Source organism: Rhododendron vialii, chromosome 4a (genome assembly GCF_030253575.1).
Source record: "Rhododendron vialii isolate Sample 1 chromosome 4a, ASM3025357v1".
Taxonomy (NCBI): domain Eukaryota; kingdom Viridiplantae; phylum Streptophyta; class Magnoliopsida; order Ericales; family Ericaceae; genus Rhododendron; species Rhododendron vialii.
The window spans coordinates 1,223,572-1,242,468 of record NC_080560.1 but is presented as its reverse complement, the minus strand read 5'-3'; the positions used below and the strand labels follow the sequence as shown (position 1 = coordinate 1,242,468).

At 38.9% G+C, this 18,897-nt stretch overlaps 1 protein-coding gene across 4 annotated transcripts; it reads left to right on the top strand.

The window, feature by feature from the left end:
• Positions 1 to 642: 642 nt before the first annotated feature.
• Positions 643 to 17,933, top strand: LOC131322583 (pentatricopeptide repeat-containing protein At5g55840). Of its 4 annotated transcripts, XM_058353946.1 has the most exons (21): positions 643 to 875; positions 1,219 to 4,589; positions 4,697 to 5,078; positions 5,202 to 5,279; positions 5,376 to 5,610; positions 5,741 to 5,943; positions 8,124 to 8,164; positions 9,444 to 9,580; positions 9,772 to 9,829; positions 9,961 to 10,056; positions 10,698 to 10,832; positions 10,915 to 11,081; positions 11,160 to 11,219; positions 13,079 to 13,188; positions 13,327 to 13,466; positions 14,318 to 14,396; positions 16,205 to 16,316; positions 16,401 to 16,472; positions 16,749 to 16,887; positions 17,384 to 17,606; positions 17,708 to 17,933. In XM_058353946.1, the coding sequence occupies exons 1-2, from the start codon at positions 740 to 742 to the stop codon at positions 4,458 to 4,460; spliced, it is 3,378 nt and encodes a 1,125-aa protein (XP_058209929.1). In that variant the 5' UTR covers positions 643 to 739; the 3' UTR covers positions 4,461 to 4,589; positions 4,697 to 5,078; positions 5,202 to 5,279; positions 5,376 to 5,610; positions 5,741 to 5,943; positions 8,124 to 8,164; positions 9,444 to 9,580; positions 9,772 to 9,829; positions 9,961 to 10,056; positions 10,698 to 10,832; positions 10,915 to 11,081; positions 11,160 to 11,219; positions 13,079 to 13,188; positions 13,327 to 13,466; positions 14,318 to 14,396; positions 16,205 to 16,316; positions 16,401 to 16,472; positions 16,749 to 16,887; positions 17,384 to 17,606; positions 17,708 to 17,933. The 4 variants fall into 4 exon arrangements, with proteins under 4 accessions (XP_058209929.1, XP_058209931.1, XP_058209932.1 ...); XM_058353948.1 differs by lacking the exons at positions 5,376 to 5,610; positions 9,444 to 9,580; positions 9,772 to 9,829; ... (10 more) ...; positions 17,384 to 17,606; positions 17,708 to 17,933 and adding exons at positions 7,297 to 7,399; positions 8,877 to 8,977; XM_058353949.1 differs by lacking the exons at positions 5,741 to 5,943; positions 8,124 to 8,164; positions 9,444 to 9,580; ... (11 more) ...; positions 17,384 to 17,606; positions 17,708 to 17,933 and having other exon boundaries at positions 4,697 to 4,792; positions 4,997 to 5,078; positions 5,376 to 5,619.
• The last annotated feature ends 964 nt before the right edge of the window (positions 17,934 to 18,897 follow it).

Genomic DNA, 18,897 nt, shown 5'->3' with positions numbered 1-18,897 from the left:
AAGTAAAAGAATATTTTGGTAATTTCACACCCTTAAAAAAATGAAATGTTAGTAAAAAGAGATGCGAAAGTCACTCAACTTATAAAATTATAAATAGTTTGGAAGTACCGTCATTTGGTAATCTTGATCACTTTATAGTCACATATTTTTGTGAAATCTACCATTAAATGTATAAACCTTACAGAAACGTGTAAGTTATAGTGGTCCACAGCCGGACTACAGTCACCGCATGCAATTCGCGGTGACCGTCCACCGCACGCCTTATGGAGCCCATTCCGGGTCCCAAAAAAATACATAAAAATATTCATAAATTTTAAAATAATATTTTACGAGACATTGTAAAAAATTAGCTCCAACGGATATCGGAAGATATGTTTTTTGAATTTGTAGGACGAAACTGCAAAACTATACCGTTTCGTTCTTACGAATTCTGAAAAACATACCTACGCATATCTGTTGGAGCTGATTTTTTACAGAATCCCGTGAAATGTTATTTTAAAATTTATGAATATTTTTTTAGAATCCGAAATGGGCCCAAAAAGCGTGCGGTCGCCGCATCCTAGACTTTCTGTAGTGGTCCATACCATGTGGCGGTAATATTGATTAATTACTCATAAATTACCCCCCTTTCTTTTCCTAGTTTCCCGCATCTTCTTCAACCCCACTGAACAACCACATAAACTCTAGTTTTATCACATACTACAGCGAAGAAGAGGAAGAACTGAGGATCAGTGATGTGATGCCTCTCCGTTTGAGTTATTCGACAGCCAAAAGACCCCATCTTTTCCGCCGTAAATTACCGAAACCCAGAACTTTCTCTCACATGGGGTTTTCAAGAGGTTTTGGTGAAAGAGTAGACAGAACGCCAACATCTGGTACGCTTCTCTCTCTACAAATATGTATCGGTAGTCCTTTTATCTTTATCTTGAAGTAGAGGTTTTTTTTTTTTTTTTTCCATTGTCAAGCGACAGAAGAATTACATTAAAAGAGTAACATTAACGGGACACTACATCAATTGCATGAGCATGAGGTGGGTAACCGCTTAAGTGAAGCCGTGTACATAATAATCCAAGAAATCGCTCCACACGGGGAAGAAAGAAACTAACAACAAAACACTGCTACAAAATAATGTATAAGAGTGGCCTGCAGTAACTTCTCTCTCTCCCTCCCCCCCCTCTCTCTCTCTCTCTCTCTTAATTTGTATGCTTGTGGATACAGGTTCTGAAATGGAGAGTAGTATCTACACAATCCTCACTATAGACCGTTGGGAATCACTGAATCACATGGACTACAAACTGGCTTCACTCAGACCTGTTCATGGAAAGCTTGCTTTGAAATTTCTCAACTGGGTAATTACACAACCTGGTTTGGGGATGGATCACATCACTCATGTGTATTGTATTACAACCCACATACTGATTAGGGCTAGAATGTATGCCTCTGCCAAAACTATTTTGACCCAGTTGTTTGAAATGGGTATTGGGTCCAATTCGCTTTTCGGTGCTCTCATGGACACGTACCCTCTTTGCAATTCTAATCCGTCAGTTTTTGACGTTCTAATTAGGCTTTATGTGCGAAAAGGAATGGTTGAAGATGCTATAGAGACTTTCAATTTGATGGGTTTACGAGGGTTTAGGCCGTCGATTTATACATGTGATATGATATTGGCGGCATTGGCGAAGGAGCAGCCTTCAGGGGGTGTTTGGTCATTTTTCAAGCAAATGCTGGCAAGAAAAATTTGTCCTAATGTTTGTACTTTCAATATACTGTTACAAAGTCTGTGTGTCGATGGAAAGCTGAAGAAAGCAAGTTATCTCCTTCGGAAGATGGAAGAAGCCAGTTATGTTCCGACTGTAGTTACTTACAATACTTTGCTGTATTGGTATTGTAAGAAGGGAAGGTACAAAGCAGCTTCTGAGCTGATTGACCGTATGAGTTGTAAGGGTCTTGAAGCAGATGTGTGTACATATAACATGTTCATAGATGATTTGTGTAGAAACAATAGAAGTTCCAGAGGTTACTTATTGTTGAAAAAGATGAGGAAGAAGACGGTGTTCCCGAATGAAGTCACCTATAATACTTTGATTAATGGGTTTGCCAAAGAGGGAAAGCTCGGAATAGCTACTAAAGTTTTTGATGAGATGTCAAAGTTTAATCTTTCACCAAATTGTGTTACTTATAATGCTTTGATCGGTGGGCATTGTCACAGAGGTAATTTTGGAGAAGCTTTGAGACTTGTGGATGACATGGAAGCCAAAGGATTAGTGCCTAATGAAGTTAGTTATGGAGCTATTTTGGATGGGCTATGCAAGTGCGGCAAGTTAAATTCTGCAAAAAGGCTTCTTGAGAGAATGAGAAAGTGTAGTGTGGTTATTGGTTCGGTTGCGTATACAATGTTGGTTGATGGGTTATGCAAAAAGGGGAGACTCAATGAAGGTGTACAATTGCTTGATAAGATGTTTAAGGATGGTGTAAATCCTGATGTTGTCACTTATTCAGTGCTTGTAAGTGGGTTTTGCAAAGCAGGAAAGACAAGAAATGCAAAGGAGATCATTTGTAAGATGTATAAAGCTGGATGTGTACCAAATAGCATCCTTTACTCTACTTTGATCTACAAATCCTGCATGCAAGGTAATGTCATTGAAGCTATGAAAGTTTACCATACTATGAATCGTAATGGCCATGACGGGAACCTTTTTGCTTGTAACCTTCTAATTTCTTCTCTTTGTAGAGAAGGAAGAGTACAAGAGGCAGAGGATTTCATGCAGCACATGGATAGGATTGGTCCAGTTCCAAATTCTGTTACTTTTGATTCTATGCTAAATGGGTATGGAAACATAGGTGATGCTTTAAAGGCATTTTCCTTGTTTGATGAGATGATTGACCTAGGTCATCACCCTAGTCTTTATACTTATGGGAGTCTACTTAAAGCACTATGCAAAGGAGGAAACTTAGAGGAGGCAAAGCAATTCTTAGAGAAACTTCAATACATTCCTTGTGCCGTAGACGCGGTTATGTACAACACTTTACTAGCTGAGACATGTAGATCTGGAAATTTGCAATTGGCAGTAGTTCTTTTGGGTGAGATGGTCAACAATAATCTTCTCCCTGATAGTTACACATATGCCAGTCTGCTTTTTGGGTTGTGTAGGAAACGCAAGGTGGTTGCTGCGATTCTTCTATTTGGAAAAGCAATGGAAAGACAAGCTTTCTTTCTGAACGAGGTTATGTACACCTGTTTAATAGACGGACTTTTCAAGGCTGCACAGCCAAAGGCTGTTGCTTTTCTCTGTGAAGAAATGGTGGAGAAAGGTTTGTGCAGAGATATAGTTGCTTTGAATGTAATTATAGATGGGTACTCTAGAATGGGTCAAATGAATAAGGTGAACTATTTCTATTCTCTGATGAAGAGTGGAAATCTGTCCCCTAATTTGGCTACATATAATATCCTGATACATGGGTATTCGAAAAAACAGGAAATATCTAAATGCTTTGAGTTGTACAATACCTTGATAAGGAAAGGTTTTGTTCCTGATAAATTGACATGCCATTCTCTAATTCTTGGGCTTTGCAAATCAGGCATGCTTGACATTGGGCTTAAAATTTTAAGAATGATGGCTGTGGAAGGTATTGTGGCAGATCGATTTACATTTAACCTTCTAATTACTAAGTTTAGTGAGAGGGGTGAGATGGGAAAGGCCTTTGATCTGTTGAATGCAATGAATTTGTTAGGAGTATTTCCAAATGGAGAAACTTATAGTGCCATACTAAAGGGACTCGGAAGAAACTTCGATTTTGAAAAATATCGTACCATATTGAACGAAATGTTGGGAAAGGGATGTATTCCCACAGATAGACAATGCACCACTCTGATTACTGGTATGTGCAAAGTGGGGGATATACGAGGAGCGTTCAAGGTAAAAGATGAAATGGAGGCACTCGGTATTGCCTCTCGAGATTTAGCTGAGAGTGCAATTGTTAGAGGGCTTGTGAAGAGAGGTAAGATGGAAGAAGCAATGCTGGTTCTCAATTGCATGCTTCGTGTGAAAATCATTCCAACAGTCGCTACTTTCACAACTCTGATGCACAAATTTTGCAAAGAACAAAACTTTGAAGAAGCTTTGAAGTTAGTGGATATAATGGAACTTAATCGTGTGAAAATTGATGTTGTTGCTTACAATGTCCTCATTGCTAGCTTCTGTGGTCATGGTGATGTTGCCCGTGCATTTGAACTGTATGAGCAGATGAAGCAAAGGGGTCTCTGTCCCAATACCACAACGTACACTGCTCTTATTGATGCTGTTTGTAGAGAAAGTAGTCGTGAGAAGGGAGAAATGCTTCTGATGGATTTAGATGGGAGGGAATTGATAGCTCAAGATGGAAGTACTCAAAATTTGCATGATCGGTTGGAGATGGCTTTCAAAACATTAAATCTTATAAGGTGCAGAAGAAAGAAATGATACGGAAAACGGTAAAGGTGGGCCAATCATTCAACTGTGTATGTGACCCTAGTCTGGAGGTTACTGCCAGAAAAGGCTGAGAGATGGGTGTTTCCTTCTTTAAGAAGCTGTGTTGCTTAAGAAGACGAGGTATGTACGATGTCGTTACAAGCTTGAATGTTTTGTCCGTCGTTCTATTCTTCTCTTTCTCTACAATTCACCTTTAATCATATATGTGGTGCATGTTTATGTCCTAGGTCAAAAGCACTTGGGGGAGCTGCTTTATGTTGCGCTTATGCATGAATGTGATGGGCAATATGTTAAAACTGTACAAGAAAGATTCAGGAGGCTAAGTACAACTTAATTGTGTTGTGGTTTTCGGTTTTCTATTCCCACTGAAAAAGCTGTGATTTGTATCATGTGAATCGATTCTTTTCTTAGTTTTGAATTTGGGTACATGGAAAGATAACGATTAAAGTTGGAAACTTGAGGTCTGTTTCCTTTCGGCATCTGAAAAACTTATATCGTTTTGCTTTTTCTTCATATCTGAATTGTAGGTGATTGGGATTTCGGTACTGTTCCACGAGATATTATGTCAACCAAAGAATAACATATATCTGTTCCTGGGGGAATATACAGGTTGAGCATATCTATATTCTTTCTGTTTAGCAACCTCTATTTCACTTTTTGTGTACCAACCTGTTTGAAATCTACAGTTCTTATTGTTAGCTTATTTCCATTTGGTTCTCTTTCCTTATACAGGTAATAGGCGCTGTCAGGATATAACAATGCTGAACAATGGATAGAAGGATGTATTTAATTGGGGTCTCCTTTTTAAAGGTAAACAATTTCTAGTTCCCCTATGTGTTGCCTACATAAACTTATAGCAACTACTGTGACAATGCGGCTGAAGCAAGATAAAAACAATTGATGCAGGATAAAAATTGCTGGAGTTTTTTCGGGAATATGAGTGGAAAAATGGACAATGAAGGTTTCGTTACTGAATGGCTTCCCTAGTAATACCAATGGCATGTTCCGTTTTAGTTACTTTAAAAAAGTGACAGTGAACTGTATTGGCAATGATCGGGATATATGTGCCGTGTTACTGGACAATACATGACCGCATGAATGTAGAACTCAAAGCTGTAATGTGATGAAGATATAGATGAACGTATTACTCGATGACTCAAACACATGAACATGATTTTGGAGATAGACTAGTTTTTGGTTTTTTTCTCTCAATCACCTTGGCCTAGATTACACCAGCTTCTTTGACAACGGATTACTGTGTGCTTTTGTAGCGTTCAAAAACAGCTTGACTTTAGCTGGGTAAGATGAGCTGTACGAGGTTTCTTGGGGGTTGGGGTTTGTTGAAGTATCAAGTTGCCCATCCATCGAACCCTAGTTATGGTGAGCCTCAGAATCAACTGTCTAGCTGCACCTCACAACAGAGGAAGGAAGGAACAGGCTGTTGTTTCAGATAATACAGGGGAAAAAAATTATCGTACGTGCAATTAACCGTTTTGTTTATACTTTTTTGTAGGATAAATTTGCATTCCTTCTTTATTTAAGTACTATCATTGTGTTTCTTGTGGCAGACAGAATATAGCAATACTAATAGGGAGTTGAATTCTTTATTACACTTTGTGATGATCCATGCGATGTGAGTCATGTGACCAGACCACCATTGACCTTACTCCTGTGGGTTTTCTTTTTAAGTTTTTGCACTGTCACCTGCATGACACAGTGCATGACACAGTGACTGATGCTTCAATTCCTCGAAATTAGACTCTGTGCCAAAGACATGGAGAGTAAGTTTGTCTTCTTATTGCATTCCCAGCCGTATGCGATATTTTTTTAGCATCAAGTCCCTTGCGTCTTTCACTCGACGTAAATTTGAGGGTTGGTCTTCAAATCTGTCCATTTTCTTGAAGATTTTCCTAAGCTTACTGCTGCAGTTGTGCAGCAAGAAATTGATGTTATTATGATTTTCTTGTTGGGGAAATGTACCTTCTTTGGTGGCCTGTGAGGATCAAAGTCTCAGGACTGTCCCAATTCATTAGAGTGTGAAACTCAGAGCCTTAATAAAACAGTTGTCCATCTCTATTCCCAAACAAGCAAGAATAAACAAGTGGTAAACCAGGGACATTGGCAGCCAAGCGTGCCTCCTTGGGTAACGCCCATAGTTTCTCAAATCTAACAATTTGAATGTGGGGTACCCTACATAGTCCTATGAGAGGAAGAGCAATGTTTATGAGGGCAAATCAGTTTTCCCAAGGTATGCCCCCTTTAGATATAGGAGGGACTCAGGATGATCTCCGGCCCAAGTTTTGGATTGAATGAGAGTCCAAATCCTGATCCTACATTGGTATAATTAATGGTTCGAATTTTTTTAAAAACTCTTACCTGCTCAGAGCAAATCCGAACCCTTGATTGTAGCAATAGACGATTCAAATTTGGATTGTCCCGCCCAATCCAAAATTAATTGAAAAGACATCATGTCGAGTTGCTCCAACTACTCTAGCTTCTAAACTTCTTTTTTTCCTGAAATCTGTCATGTGCATGGCATGCATGGTCTAGAGTCTAGAGACACAAGATTCTGCCACCAAAGACTCTTCAAACTTTTGATAAAAATTCCAACAAACTTTTCAAAACATTGTGCCCTTTAGAGTTTTCTAAAGCTTTAAAACTAAGAGAACAAAAGCCAATTGAACGCTTGCCACAATTTGCCCGATTTTTCCAATTGTGCCCCTCAATTGGACGGCTAACTATTTTGTTGTTGAGGGTAATTTCATCATTTCTGTTTAAAGGCTGCTGACGTCGTACACGTCATTCTCTCTTCCTCCTCATATCTCAGCCGATGTTTCTGGATGGTGAGAGAGAATAGGGTTTCTGGGTTTCTGCGTTTCTGGGTAGCGCAGTTCAAATCTCCGGCCACAATCACAGCCGTCATCATGTTGGTAAGTAACTCGCGCTCAGCTCTCTGTTCCAAAGCTTCTCTCTCTTGTTGTCTACCTCCCCCCCCTCTTTCTCTCTCATTCGCATCGTCCCCCCCTTTCTCTTTGTTTCGCAATAACAAACAGTAGTTGCAGTGTAAGTATTTTCGATGGGATGCTAGGGGAGCATTTGGGCGCTCGTGCTCACCTCAATTCTTTGCTCCGTACGGTGCTCAAATCGACGGTTCCTGCTCCTACTCGCAAGATTTTGGTTCTATCTCGGGTGGATTTGTATGATTTAGGTTCATCGGTTTGAGTTTTGTTTTGTTTGACTGATGTGCCTGCAAAATGGTCATTCCCACGGTTTATTGCTTAGATCAAAAATTCAGGTGGTTTGGGGGTGCTTATTTGCCTCTCGTGTGTAGTTTTTTAAACTTGCTCTCGTGTTTGAGGAATCCCACGGTTTGCGATCTTTATGTTATTCGTTGCAACGCTGTGGCTGGACCTGTTTTGTTTGGGCTTTTGCGCTTTCCTGTCAAATTTTTTGTGCCAAACCTGTGTGTTTGTCGAGTAATAGTCATACATGTGTACTTTGTGCCGACTATATTTTGGTCAATAATTCTTTATGATTTGTTTTTTGTGCTCATGGACTGCGATTGCCGTTGATATGTTTTGTGATCTAATGATAGTCTTGCGCTGAATGTCATAGTGATTCTTTGTTTTCCTGTTTCTTATTTCGGTCTTGTAGGACTGATTAGTCGTGTTTGCTTGTTGGAGCTCCAGCAATAGGTAAGGGAGTTCTTCTCACAGTTACAACGTCCATTGCTCTTTCTGTTTTTGTTTTGATGAGTTTTGGAGCTTTTGGGTATTCTGAACTCTTAAAAAACGATAGATAACCGAAGGTTATTGCACTTTTGCTCGATTTTTTTTCCTCTTATCTGGTGCTACCTGGATTTTCTCCTGGAACCTGTTTGTAGTTAGTATGATAAATTTTAATTGATTAAGGTATTGGAACTCGAAAATATGACATGCACCCCTTAGTAGAACTTAGGACTGAATGAGTTCTTGGTCTTTTGTTCAGGTTTGTACTAGCTTACACCCCACATAAATCTTCAAATGGACGAATTTGAGCTATGGCTATGACAATGAAATAGATAACTGAAATCTTGGACCAGCACATAGGAAAAGGGCAAAAAAAAAAAAAAAAAAGGTCTGCAAAACCATACAAAAATTTCAACAAGAAATACAATGTGTAGGTTTCTTCCAATGAATCGAATTATCAATTGCAGCATATATTGTGCAAGTCTTTCACATGAAATGTCTCAAGTATAAATTTGTAGGATCTATTTTAGTGATTTTGGTTGGATGTCGGGCAATGCTAAGTTGTGTTAACTAAGAATTGCTTTTATGATTTTTTAGCTGTGAGTACTACAATGGAATCGCATTGCTAATAACAAACCAATCTAATTGTGTAAGAGGTGTACTGGTTTTTCTTTTTTAGTAAGTCGACCTATTGCTCCGCATCCCCCCATCAGTTTACTATAGCACTGTAGATTTGTCCTTGCTGCGCGTTCCTGTTCTCTTCTTCCTCTCCAGTGTTGTCGACAACTGTGACTGGTCGCGCAAGGTTGGATTTTTCCCTTTCTTTAAGTTCCCTTTTTTTTTTTGGCTTCATGTTTCTTCTGCTCAACTTGTTTGACTTATTCGATTAGTGTTGGATAGTGTCTTGCGTATTTTATTGCTTGAATGGTGTTTTGTAGAGTTTGGTTTGGTTGTGTGGCTATCATTGATTGAGTTCTTGAATTGAAGTTCCCGTGTTGTGCGGCTTTGTAGGGTTTTCTGTTTGAGTTTGGGTGGTGTTATGTTCTTTTGAATTCCGCAAGAGTACTTCCAGCACTTAATTACTAATCTGGTGAAAGGATTACTTAGGATAAGGATTTGTGGGAGGTTAATGGAAAGAAAGTGGAAAATGAAGTAAAGAAGCAAAATTGATGAGTCCCTCCACGATCCAAACACAGCATAATGTGTTCTTTAATAATGCCGGCCTTCTGTCATTTCCGGTTTGCAGCTTCTGTGGCATGGGAAGCAGGGAAGCCACTGGTGATCAAAGAAGTGGAGGTGGCACCACTGCAGAAGATGGAGGTTCGTGTGAAGATCCTCTTCAACACTCTCTGCCACACCGATGTTTACTTTTGGGAAGCCAAGGTAATTAACTCACAATTTGTATTCATTTCGCAAATGCAAAGGTTGTTAAATCTGTATCAATCTTTATTCTAATGCCAATTTTGTGAGGGCAATTGTTCCTGAACAAATCATTATTACTATGAATTAGAAGAAATAAGGGCATGTATGCAGCCTTGCATGAAGTAACTCAGTGTTTTTTGTTTTCGTTGAAGAGCAGGTACTTATGCTTCCCAGAACAGGATGCCATAAAAAGTGCCACTGCTGATATTCGTGAGTTAGCTCTTCCCTTAGCGGCTTAGCCTACCATTTTCTTTTGGTTAGAATGACTTGTCATTGTATGGGCATTTATATTTAACTGATGTATGCAAATCTTGGCATCTGATATATCTTACTGTTTAAAGCTTACAGGCCTCAAAAAGAAGCTTGTCACTTTGACCTGGGAATGCAGCACTTGTTCAAATGTGGAATTCTCTGGACTTGATATTGGGTGGGGTCAGGTATTGATCAAGGTTTTTAGCCCTATGTCTTTTGGATGGCTTTCTTAGATCATGAAATTTTGTCCTCATTGCTTTTGTTGCCTGTGAATTGCTGAAGATGTACCCACGATTTTGACTTTTATCTATGAATGAATCTATCAAATAAGACCTAAGAACGTTTGCATTAGTTGGTTCACCCAACGTGATACACTAATGCTTTACTAATGGTCGTTGTTTTTCCCTTGTATCTGCAATAGCCAATATGGATACTTTGCCCTAATACGGTTTACAGTTGAAAACACACATCTAACAAGTTAGGTCAGCTAATGAGGTAGATTCTTCTCAATGCTCATTCAGCTCGATCAGTTTTCATTGTGCGAAAATGGGTTTTGTCTGTCCTTACAGGCTGTAAAGCTGCTGGGATTTAAGAAAAAATTGTTTAGAAATTGTTCAGATCTGTCATCCAGGCTGTCATCATCACCATATGCATTGTGTTTTTTCCTTTTTAATCTTTGCTACTCGAATTCTCTCTTGTCGCTGACCCCTTGGTACATGAGCTTTCAGATGGTTTCACTAATAACTAAGCATAAATTATCTCTCGCAAGATTCTTTTCTAATCATGTCACCACATTAATTGCTGAAATGTTGAATTGGATGTTCAGGCCTTGGGTTCGTGGATTGCTAATTTGCTAATGGAGTCATAGTTACCAGGAGAACAACTTGCCTTAGACTCTTTAAGTATTGGAGAGTTTCATATGCATTGTTTAGCCTCTTTCCTGACAGCTTAAGTTTTTAGGGTAATTATCTCGGTTTGTGTTCGTTCGTTTTCCCTTGCACTCTACTTGTCTATGTTTGGATTTTTGTGTCTCTGCGTGCAAGATGGGGTTACACAAAATGGGTTTCCACGTGAGGGGCTTGAGGGATGGTATCGGAGAACTCGATGCCTGCAAAGGCTGGAAGTAACACATATCAAGCTCAACCTCTCTGTATCTAACGAATTACTATATCAAAGTTAAAAGTTTTGGTCACTCAGAAATGGTTGAAAAGTTGAGTATATTTTCATGAACTTTTCAGACATCACATTTCATGACTCAAAACTGACTCATTGGACAATTTTTTCTCAGAGGATACCTATCAAATTTGATGAGGAACGAGGTCTGCGGATTCTCCAGAGAGAATTGCTGGTAAGCTCCTAAGATTGTTGTCCTGAGAAGGTGAAAGTATTTTATTCAGCTTGTTTTGACTGCTGACAACTTTGTTGCTAATGATATCTAAGACTTGGCAACCCTCTTTAGTCTTTACACACCACAATAGCCACAGTTCATGGCCGATTTTAAAGGTACCGGTAATAACCAAATTTTTGAAAGTTTAGGTGGAAGTGGGCATCCATGGGTGTTCTGTTCTAGAAACCTTCCCGCCACCCCCTTCTTTTCCCTTTGTAGCCTACATACATTCAATCGTTAGTACTTATGGAGTTTGTTTTGTCTTTTAGTATTTAATTTTCTACAGCTGTTGTAGTATTTGGAAGGCTTTCAATAATTTATAGCCTCCGGTTGCAGTCAAATTACTAACCGTCCCTAGAAAAAGGGGAAGAAAGAAAACTCCCCGCTTTCACTTTCAAGCAATGGATTCTAAATATTGGGTAGGGATGGTGTGACCACATTCACGTTACTTCCATTCAAGAGTACCTAGGTGTTTTGAGTCTTTTGACGCCCCTTTCGCACACTGAAATATTGACAAATCCCTTTTGTTAGGATTGCATTTGAGGATCACCACTATGAACGAGGACAATTGTGATCCACCATTAAATTCTTATCTAGGAATTAACAGGATACATGCCGTACCCAAATAGAATTTGCAACTTGCCATCCTCCTGCTAATTTATAGGACATTAAAATCACCGCCTCATCTTACGCAGGATGTTATGAATACAACTGTTGTTGATGGTGAGTGGACGTGCAATTATTATGAGCTTGTAACTCCTGAACATTCAGCTTCCCACATAGGATACAGTTTCAACTATGCAGGTAGGTTCTATTTCCTTGTTATGATGATCTGTCAGCAGTCCAAGGCTCCAAACTGATTTCACTACAAGAAAAAAGGCTTATGCCAGCATTTATTTCCCGGCATTTACCAAAAACCCCGGTAATTGTTCATAATACACAAGTGCTTGCCGGAGAAAGAAGTGGCCAATTTAAGTTTTTAACCCTTAAAGATAAAACGACGTAGTTTTGGACTACATGCCCAAAATTTCCCCCCACACCCAACTTTCCTATCCCGCGCTGTATTTTTTCCCGTGCAAAACCCTATCTCCCTTCAATCTCTACCTCAGACGCCTCTCTCTACCTCAGACGCCTCTCAACTCGTCCAGTGAAGTTTCCGACGCTGACGCCTCTTCAAGAAGTTGCAGAGGTCGCCGACGCCGACCAACCCAAGAAGTTTCCGTTCCATTGCGCTCCTCTCATCTAGGGTTACGTCCTTTCGCCTCCTCTCGATGTGCGGCTCCCTCCTCTTCGTACGTTCCTCTCTCTCTCTCTCTCTCTCTCTCTCTCTCTCTCTCGTTGTATCTGTATCTGTATCTCTCTTTTGTATTTATGCGAGGGAGTTGGGGTTTTGGGTTGGGGTCGCAGGGTCATTGGCTTCAACAGTGGTTGGGTTCAGAGGGAGGGGATCAGATTAAGGGTTGGGAAGAGGAACGGAATGTGGGTTGAAAAGATTTAGGGTTGCCGATTAAGAAATAAAATAAAATTTAGGGATTGTGATTTGGGGTTGGACAAGTTAGGGTTTGTGGTTAGGGATTGGACAGATATAGGGATTTTTGGTTATATTGTGGTTAAATCTGGGGCTTTTTTAGACATTGATTAACGGCTTTACACTCAACATCGGAGCTCTTGATTAAGGGCACTAGATTTCCTGTTTACTTCATGTTCTTACGCTGGGTTTAGATTGTGCAACTAAGCGGTTTCTTACTCAGTTTTTTTAGGATGGGTTATGCTTCTGTTTCTACAAAGTATGTGATTTGATAATTTTCATGGTTTTACAGAAAGAGAAATAGGATACACCAAAAGAAAAAGGGTCCAAACCTGTCTTGTGGAGGCGGGAGTGTGGAGATCGTCGAGAGGCAAAAGGAGGAATACTAAGATACCCACTAAGGTCAAGAGTTGTGATCTTTTTTTAGAATACAATCTGCCTAGCTGGTTATATTTACATATTTTGTTTGTTATGAAGCAAAGAACTTTACGTAGCAGCCTCTGTTTGAAAACACTTGTTGATAGGCTGAATTCAGTTCAGGTTGGTGAGGTTATTGGTGATTTGGGAGTTGAGGATCCTGAGCTTGCTATCGAATTGTTTTATTTGCTTAAGAATGAGCATGGGTTGAGGAAGTGCTCACAACTGGTCCGAATACCTAGCTATCACTACAAGAAAAAGGGGTATTATTCTACTGTCTTTAGGTCACTTTCTAGTGAAATGTCCTTATGAATTTTATTTGCTGTTATTGTATGACATTCGTTTCTCTGCTCTAAGTTATGTGCTTCAGTTATTTAAGGATAGAGCTTTGGTTTTTGTAGAATTGTGTGAATTTGGGAATAGAACTCCCTATGTGGGATGATTTGATATTGCTGAAACTTTATTGTAAGTTGAATTTTTAATGAAGCTACTGCTGTTATTTTTGTAAGTTGAATTGTTGATCTTCTTACGTGATACGATGGAATAGTTTCTATTTTGTGCAATGACCCTTGAGAGTTGAGTCTTCCTTTCAAATAGAATAGCAATGTTTGAGCTTGAGTTATAGAGGGTGTTACTAGCATTTGGAGTGGACAATATCAATGCTTGGATACAGAAACATTGGCCTTGGTCAGGTAAATGGAATGAACATTTTCTTGTGCTGTTTCAAACCTTGGTGTTATAGGTCAGTTAATCTCGATTCGTTACCGTAAGATAAAATGATTTTGTATGGTTCAGCGTTTACTTGACTTGTTGGCCGTATATGCAATCAACTGATTATTGTGTCTTGATGGATTTCCTATCATACTAAATTTTTGTTGGCCAGTATTGTGTTTGAATGATTATGTATTAATTCTTTTTTGTCAACATTCACTGCAGGAAAAATATGTACTAGTTGGCTGTATATGCTTTTGTTTGTTGGTGGCAGTGTGGCACCATAACACTTGGTTATTGATTTCGAAACATGGATCAAAACTTAGTTAAGAGGCACATAATTTCTACATGGAGGGTGCCATGTGGTAATCATGGGTGAACTAATTTTCTCTACTTTGAACAGGTAGAGAAGTGTGGGTTTGCTCATTTCACTGCTAAAGCAAACCCCCCTGATGTTGAGTTCTGATCCTTCCAAACATCAGGTACTCTCTCTCTCTCTCTCTCCCCACATCTCTTTTATTTCAGTTTTTGTTGATGGGTTTGTGGCACTTTACCTTCTACTCCTGCCTTTTTGCATCTGGGTCTCTCCCTGATTTTGGATCTGCTTAAGGGTTTGATTTTTGACTGCTACTCTCTGATCAAGATTTGATTTTTGCTTATTGGGTAGTTAATTATGTTCATCTCGGTACTCATAGTTGTAGATTATCCATGTTTATGGTGTTATTGAAAGATGACATTGAACAACTGCACTTGTTAAGGGGCTGGCCTAATTGGCTGTGGCTTATACTTTACTTGTGGTCTTGAATCTTCTATATTTTTCTGAACTTGGTGTTTTCTTTGTTGGTATGTTATTTTCAGTAGTTTGGTTGTGGTTTTGCTTTTTCGTGCCTGTTTGGGGGAGAAAGGTTTGCATCTTTAGTTAATAGGATGGACTTCTATGTCTCTGCTTACTTGTCTTTGCTGGTTTCGTATTGTTCCTTTCAAAGTAAGTTTTTTTTTTTGGCAGTCTGCTTGCGTAACTTGCTTGGAATCTTCGACACTCGTAGTTTCTAGGAGAATAAATCTGTTTTGCTAGCTCAGATTTAGGTTCTGTTATTAGTTATTTGCACGGAAACCCGAAGTTACAAAAGTCTGTGAATTTGTGATCAGCTTGGTTAATGAGAAAATTAAGGAAAGGAGTTAAAGGGGACTAGCTTTCTTTATTTTCTAAGTTAAGAAAACATACTAGAAATGAAGCTTAAAATCTAATTCAGCTGTTAGATTAAGATAAACTTTATTCAGTAATTAGCTACAGGGTACTTGACGAGATCACTACCTGGAGACAAAAAAACATTTCCAGATGCTTTTTATTGTGCTTATTGATTGGTAGGGTTTATCTTTCAAGGTTTTTTGTCCAGGTGGACAACATCAGTGGCTATCTTCCCCAGTAATGAAATCTAAAGACTAAAGAGACTTAACAGTCTGACCTACCTCGAGATTGTGTTAAGTTTTCGAACTGCATAATAAATCACATTGGAACTACCTAAGCTTTTGACCATTGTCAGAAAAAGACTGGGTTATCCACAGAAGCAGGAAAATCTTATATTTTACTAGTTGGATTCGAATGTAAAACATCAAGTAGCTTGATGATATCTTATGGGCTGGCAAAGGTGTAAACTGGTGTTTTATGATGTCTGTGGATATTCTTGAAAGGGTTCCTTTTTTACTGTTTTTTTATTACATTTGATGGTATTCCTTTTCTCTTCCTTAGCAGATTGCGGCAACCATTAACATGATGTACGTTTTTCTCATCAGTTGGGCAACTCTATGCAACTCTTTTATTATTTCGGTTGACTATTGATTACTTAAATCCAGCTCTCTCAATGTTACAATTTTCAGCAGATAGGTTATCATCACTCTTCACTTTATTTTCTTTTGTCATTGGGCTGCATACTAAAATCAATACTACAGTTCTCAACTTGAATGCTTACATGGCTGTGTAACAAGAACTTTAATTCTGTGTAGACTGGTTCTAGACTTCTAGTTCATATGACTTTCATTAATAGCTCAAGAAAGGCAACTCAGAGTAGATTCAGCTTAAATCTCAAAATGGAAGTGTCTATCACGTTTGTATGGATATTGCTCCACATGAGACCTCAGACTTCGTTCTTTACAATATACCCCCACCTGGTTCAGAAGTGTGCTGTAGTTATCTTGTGTCTAACATATGCATGTTGAAAGAACACGGTTGCAGCAATAATATTATTTAACTGTTATTAATTGTTACTTTTTCTTCTGTGCTTTTTTTCAGTTCTGCATTTGATGTCAATCTCACTGATAATAGCTGGGGTCATGAAGGATTTGATGTTGTTAGTGTATCAAAATGTGGGAAAGACTTGATCCCCATGAATTCCAAACTCCAGGTTTGAAACTTGGAAAACAGTCAATGGCTTGTTTTGTAGAATGATGTGTTTCTATGTTACAACTTTTTCATCGTCTAATTGTAGGAGGCATATTCAACTCCAATCCTACCTCTGGATATCCTTTCTGACAAAACTGCTGAACAGAAGTTTGAATGGGTAAGCTCTTCATGTGTTAAGCAAAACTCAGTATTTTCAACTCCAATCCAGTAAGGAATGTATTCTTCTTGGTATGCTTTTCCTCTATTTTAGTGCACACTATTGTGGTGCGCGTATGAGAGTCAAAGCGGTGCGCATTAAAGCGGTCCTTGCATTATAAGCATTGACCTTTTTAGATAGAGAATCTTCAAAATAAGCATCCATCTTTGGTTTGTGAATTGTCATGTGTTTCTTGTACTCCTACTTTGGTTGCTTACAAATGTTTGGTGATTATAGGTAGTGTTTTGTGATGTGTTGTGACTGGGAAAATTCTGATGAAGTGCTTTCTTTCTGGGATGCCTGATTTGAAGTTGGGTTTAAACGATAAAATTGGCCTTAAGAAAGAGTCACAACTTAAGTCATGTCCCACTAATAGGTAAATTCTGAGGGCTTACTATTTTTCACTCCCATCCTGTATTCGCGTGCCTGTGTACATCTTGGAAGTTAATATAGTTCCCTACTTCCTTTGAGGAACTTGTAGATACTAGACATGCTAACACGTATGTTCCTTTTCATAATTTTTTCTGTTGAAGAAATAACTTTGTTGATGCACCCCTTCTGGGAAGAAATAACTTTGTTGATGGATTCCTGGCTTGATAAAAACATGTATTCTAAGAAATATGTTGCTAGGTGAGCTGTTAGCATAACAGTTGTACATGTTAGTTAAAATGCTCCATCTGAACTAAGCCTGACTACCCGATCAAAAAAGAAAAAAAAAAAGAACTAAGCCTGACTACTAGGTGCGTGGGTTTTAGCTTTGATGCTTAACTTCTAAGTTTGCCGTTTGAACTGCTGGAGTTGTAGCTTTAACTTCTCAATTTGTCACTTTTTGTTTGTTTGTGATGAGTTAGTGTATGGTATTCTTCTGGCAGCTGCAGGCCAAACATGAGGAAGGTGCAACTAGTGGGAGATAACCAGAGATTGAGGTGGGTCTGATTTCATTTTAAGTGCAATTGTGGTACATCTCTGCAACATAAGGAAGTACATTCTTTGCTTCGGTACCGTAACATTTATTTGTTTATTTTCTTGTTTCAAGAGAAGGTTACATGGAACTCTTCTACAATGCTAGGTGACGAACTGCTTTAGTGGTTGGAGGTGAGTACCTATTGTAATGCCCTATTTCATAGTTTCATTCTTTGTTGCTTTCATAGTATTTATTCTCTAGTTTTCAACTAATATTGCTTCTTTATTTGCAGATGCTTGAGAAAAAGATGATCAGGAGAATGTGTTTGATAAAGGCGCATGGGGCACTGTTTATTTTGGGGACTTAGTGTTTATTTTCTTTGACTTGTTTGTCTTTTTTTTCCCTTGACTGTATTTTATTGAGTACGGTACAGATGAACATGAATTTGGATTGCAAAAGTATGAATTATTGTTTCTTTTTGCTAGTATATGGATTCTAAAGTTTTGTTGTTTGGATATCAAGCAGCATTCTTGCAGATTTTTTTAAAAAAATAAAAATAAAAATTCCTGGCGTTTTTGTAAATGCTGGTAAAACCCACCCTGCCGGAATCGGAAAAGTCACGGCCTTGGACTTTTCCCGGCATTTTTGTAAACGCCGGTAAATCTCTGCCTGAATCGGAAAAAGTCGCCGGCCTTGGACTTTTCCTGGGGTTTTTGTAAACGCCGGCGAACATTACCGGCGTTTATCAGACGCCGGGAACTATTCCCGACATCGGCAATCGCGGCGTTCACCAAAAACGCCGGGAAAACGCCGGAAAGACTTTTGCCGGCGTTTATTTCACTTTTGCCGGCGTTTCATAAAATGCTGGGAAAGCCAAGATTTCTTGTAGTGTTTATTCCATATATAGTGATGATCCCTTGAGTGATTTTGTGCCTTATTTGATTGGTTCAGTTTCAATCTTGCAGGGTAAGAACCCTTTGTTTCCACGAATCCTCGGGCATGAGGCTGGAGGGTGAGTCTTTCTTTCCAAGATAATCTTACTAACCAAATTTCTTAGGCAATATCCAATCTCAACTCTTTTATTTTAGTAAAGTTTAGGTTAAAAGCTTGATCTGATAATGGAGCCCAGTAACCCGTACCTTAATTTTATCAACGAATGTAAATTCACGACATATTACATGAAAGGATCCCATCCAACGATATTAGCCTTTCCAAAATTTCATCAAATATGACGAGAACTTGATGAAAGAGTTCATCCGTTTGATGAGGATATTGGTCTCACTTGATTTTGATATAGAAATCTTATGAATGGTTGGAACTCATCTATCTCTCTCTCTCTCTCTCTCTCTCTCTCTCTCTTATGAATGGTTGGAACTCATCTATCTCTCTCTCTCTCTCTCTCTCTCTCTCTCTCTCTCTCTCTCTCTCTCTCTCTCTCTGTATATATTTATAGTGTTGATCTTGAGGAACTTATTTGTCAAT

What these genes read in the sequence shown, in the direction of transcription:
- LOC131322583 (XM_058353946.1), top strand. Translation starts at nt 740, where the DNA reads ATGCCTCTCCGTTTGAGTTATTCGACAGCCAAAAGACCCCATCTTTTC. An exon ending in AGACAGAACGCCAACATCTG is followed by an intron (nt 876 to 1,218) that starts GTACGCTTCTCT and finishes TTGTGGATACAG; the next exon opens with GTTCTGAAATGGAGAGTAGT.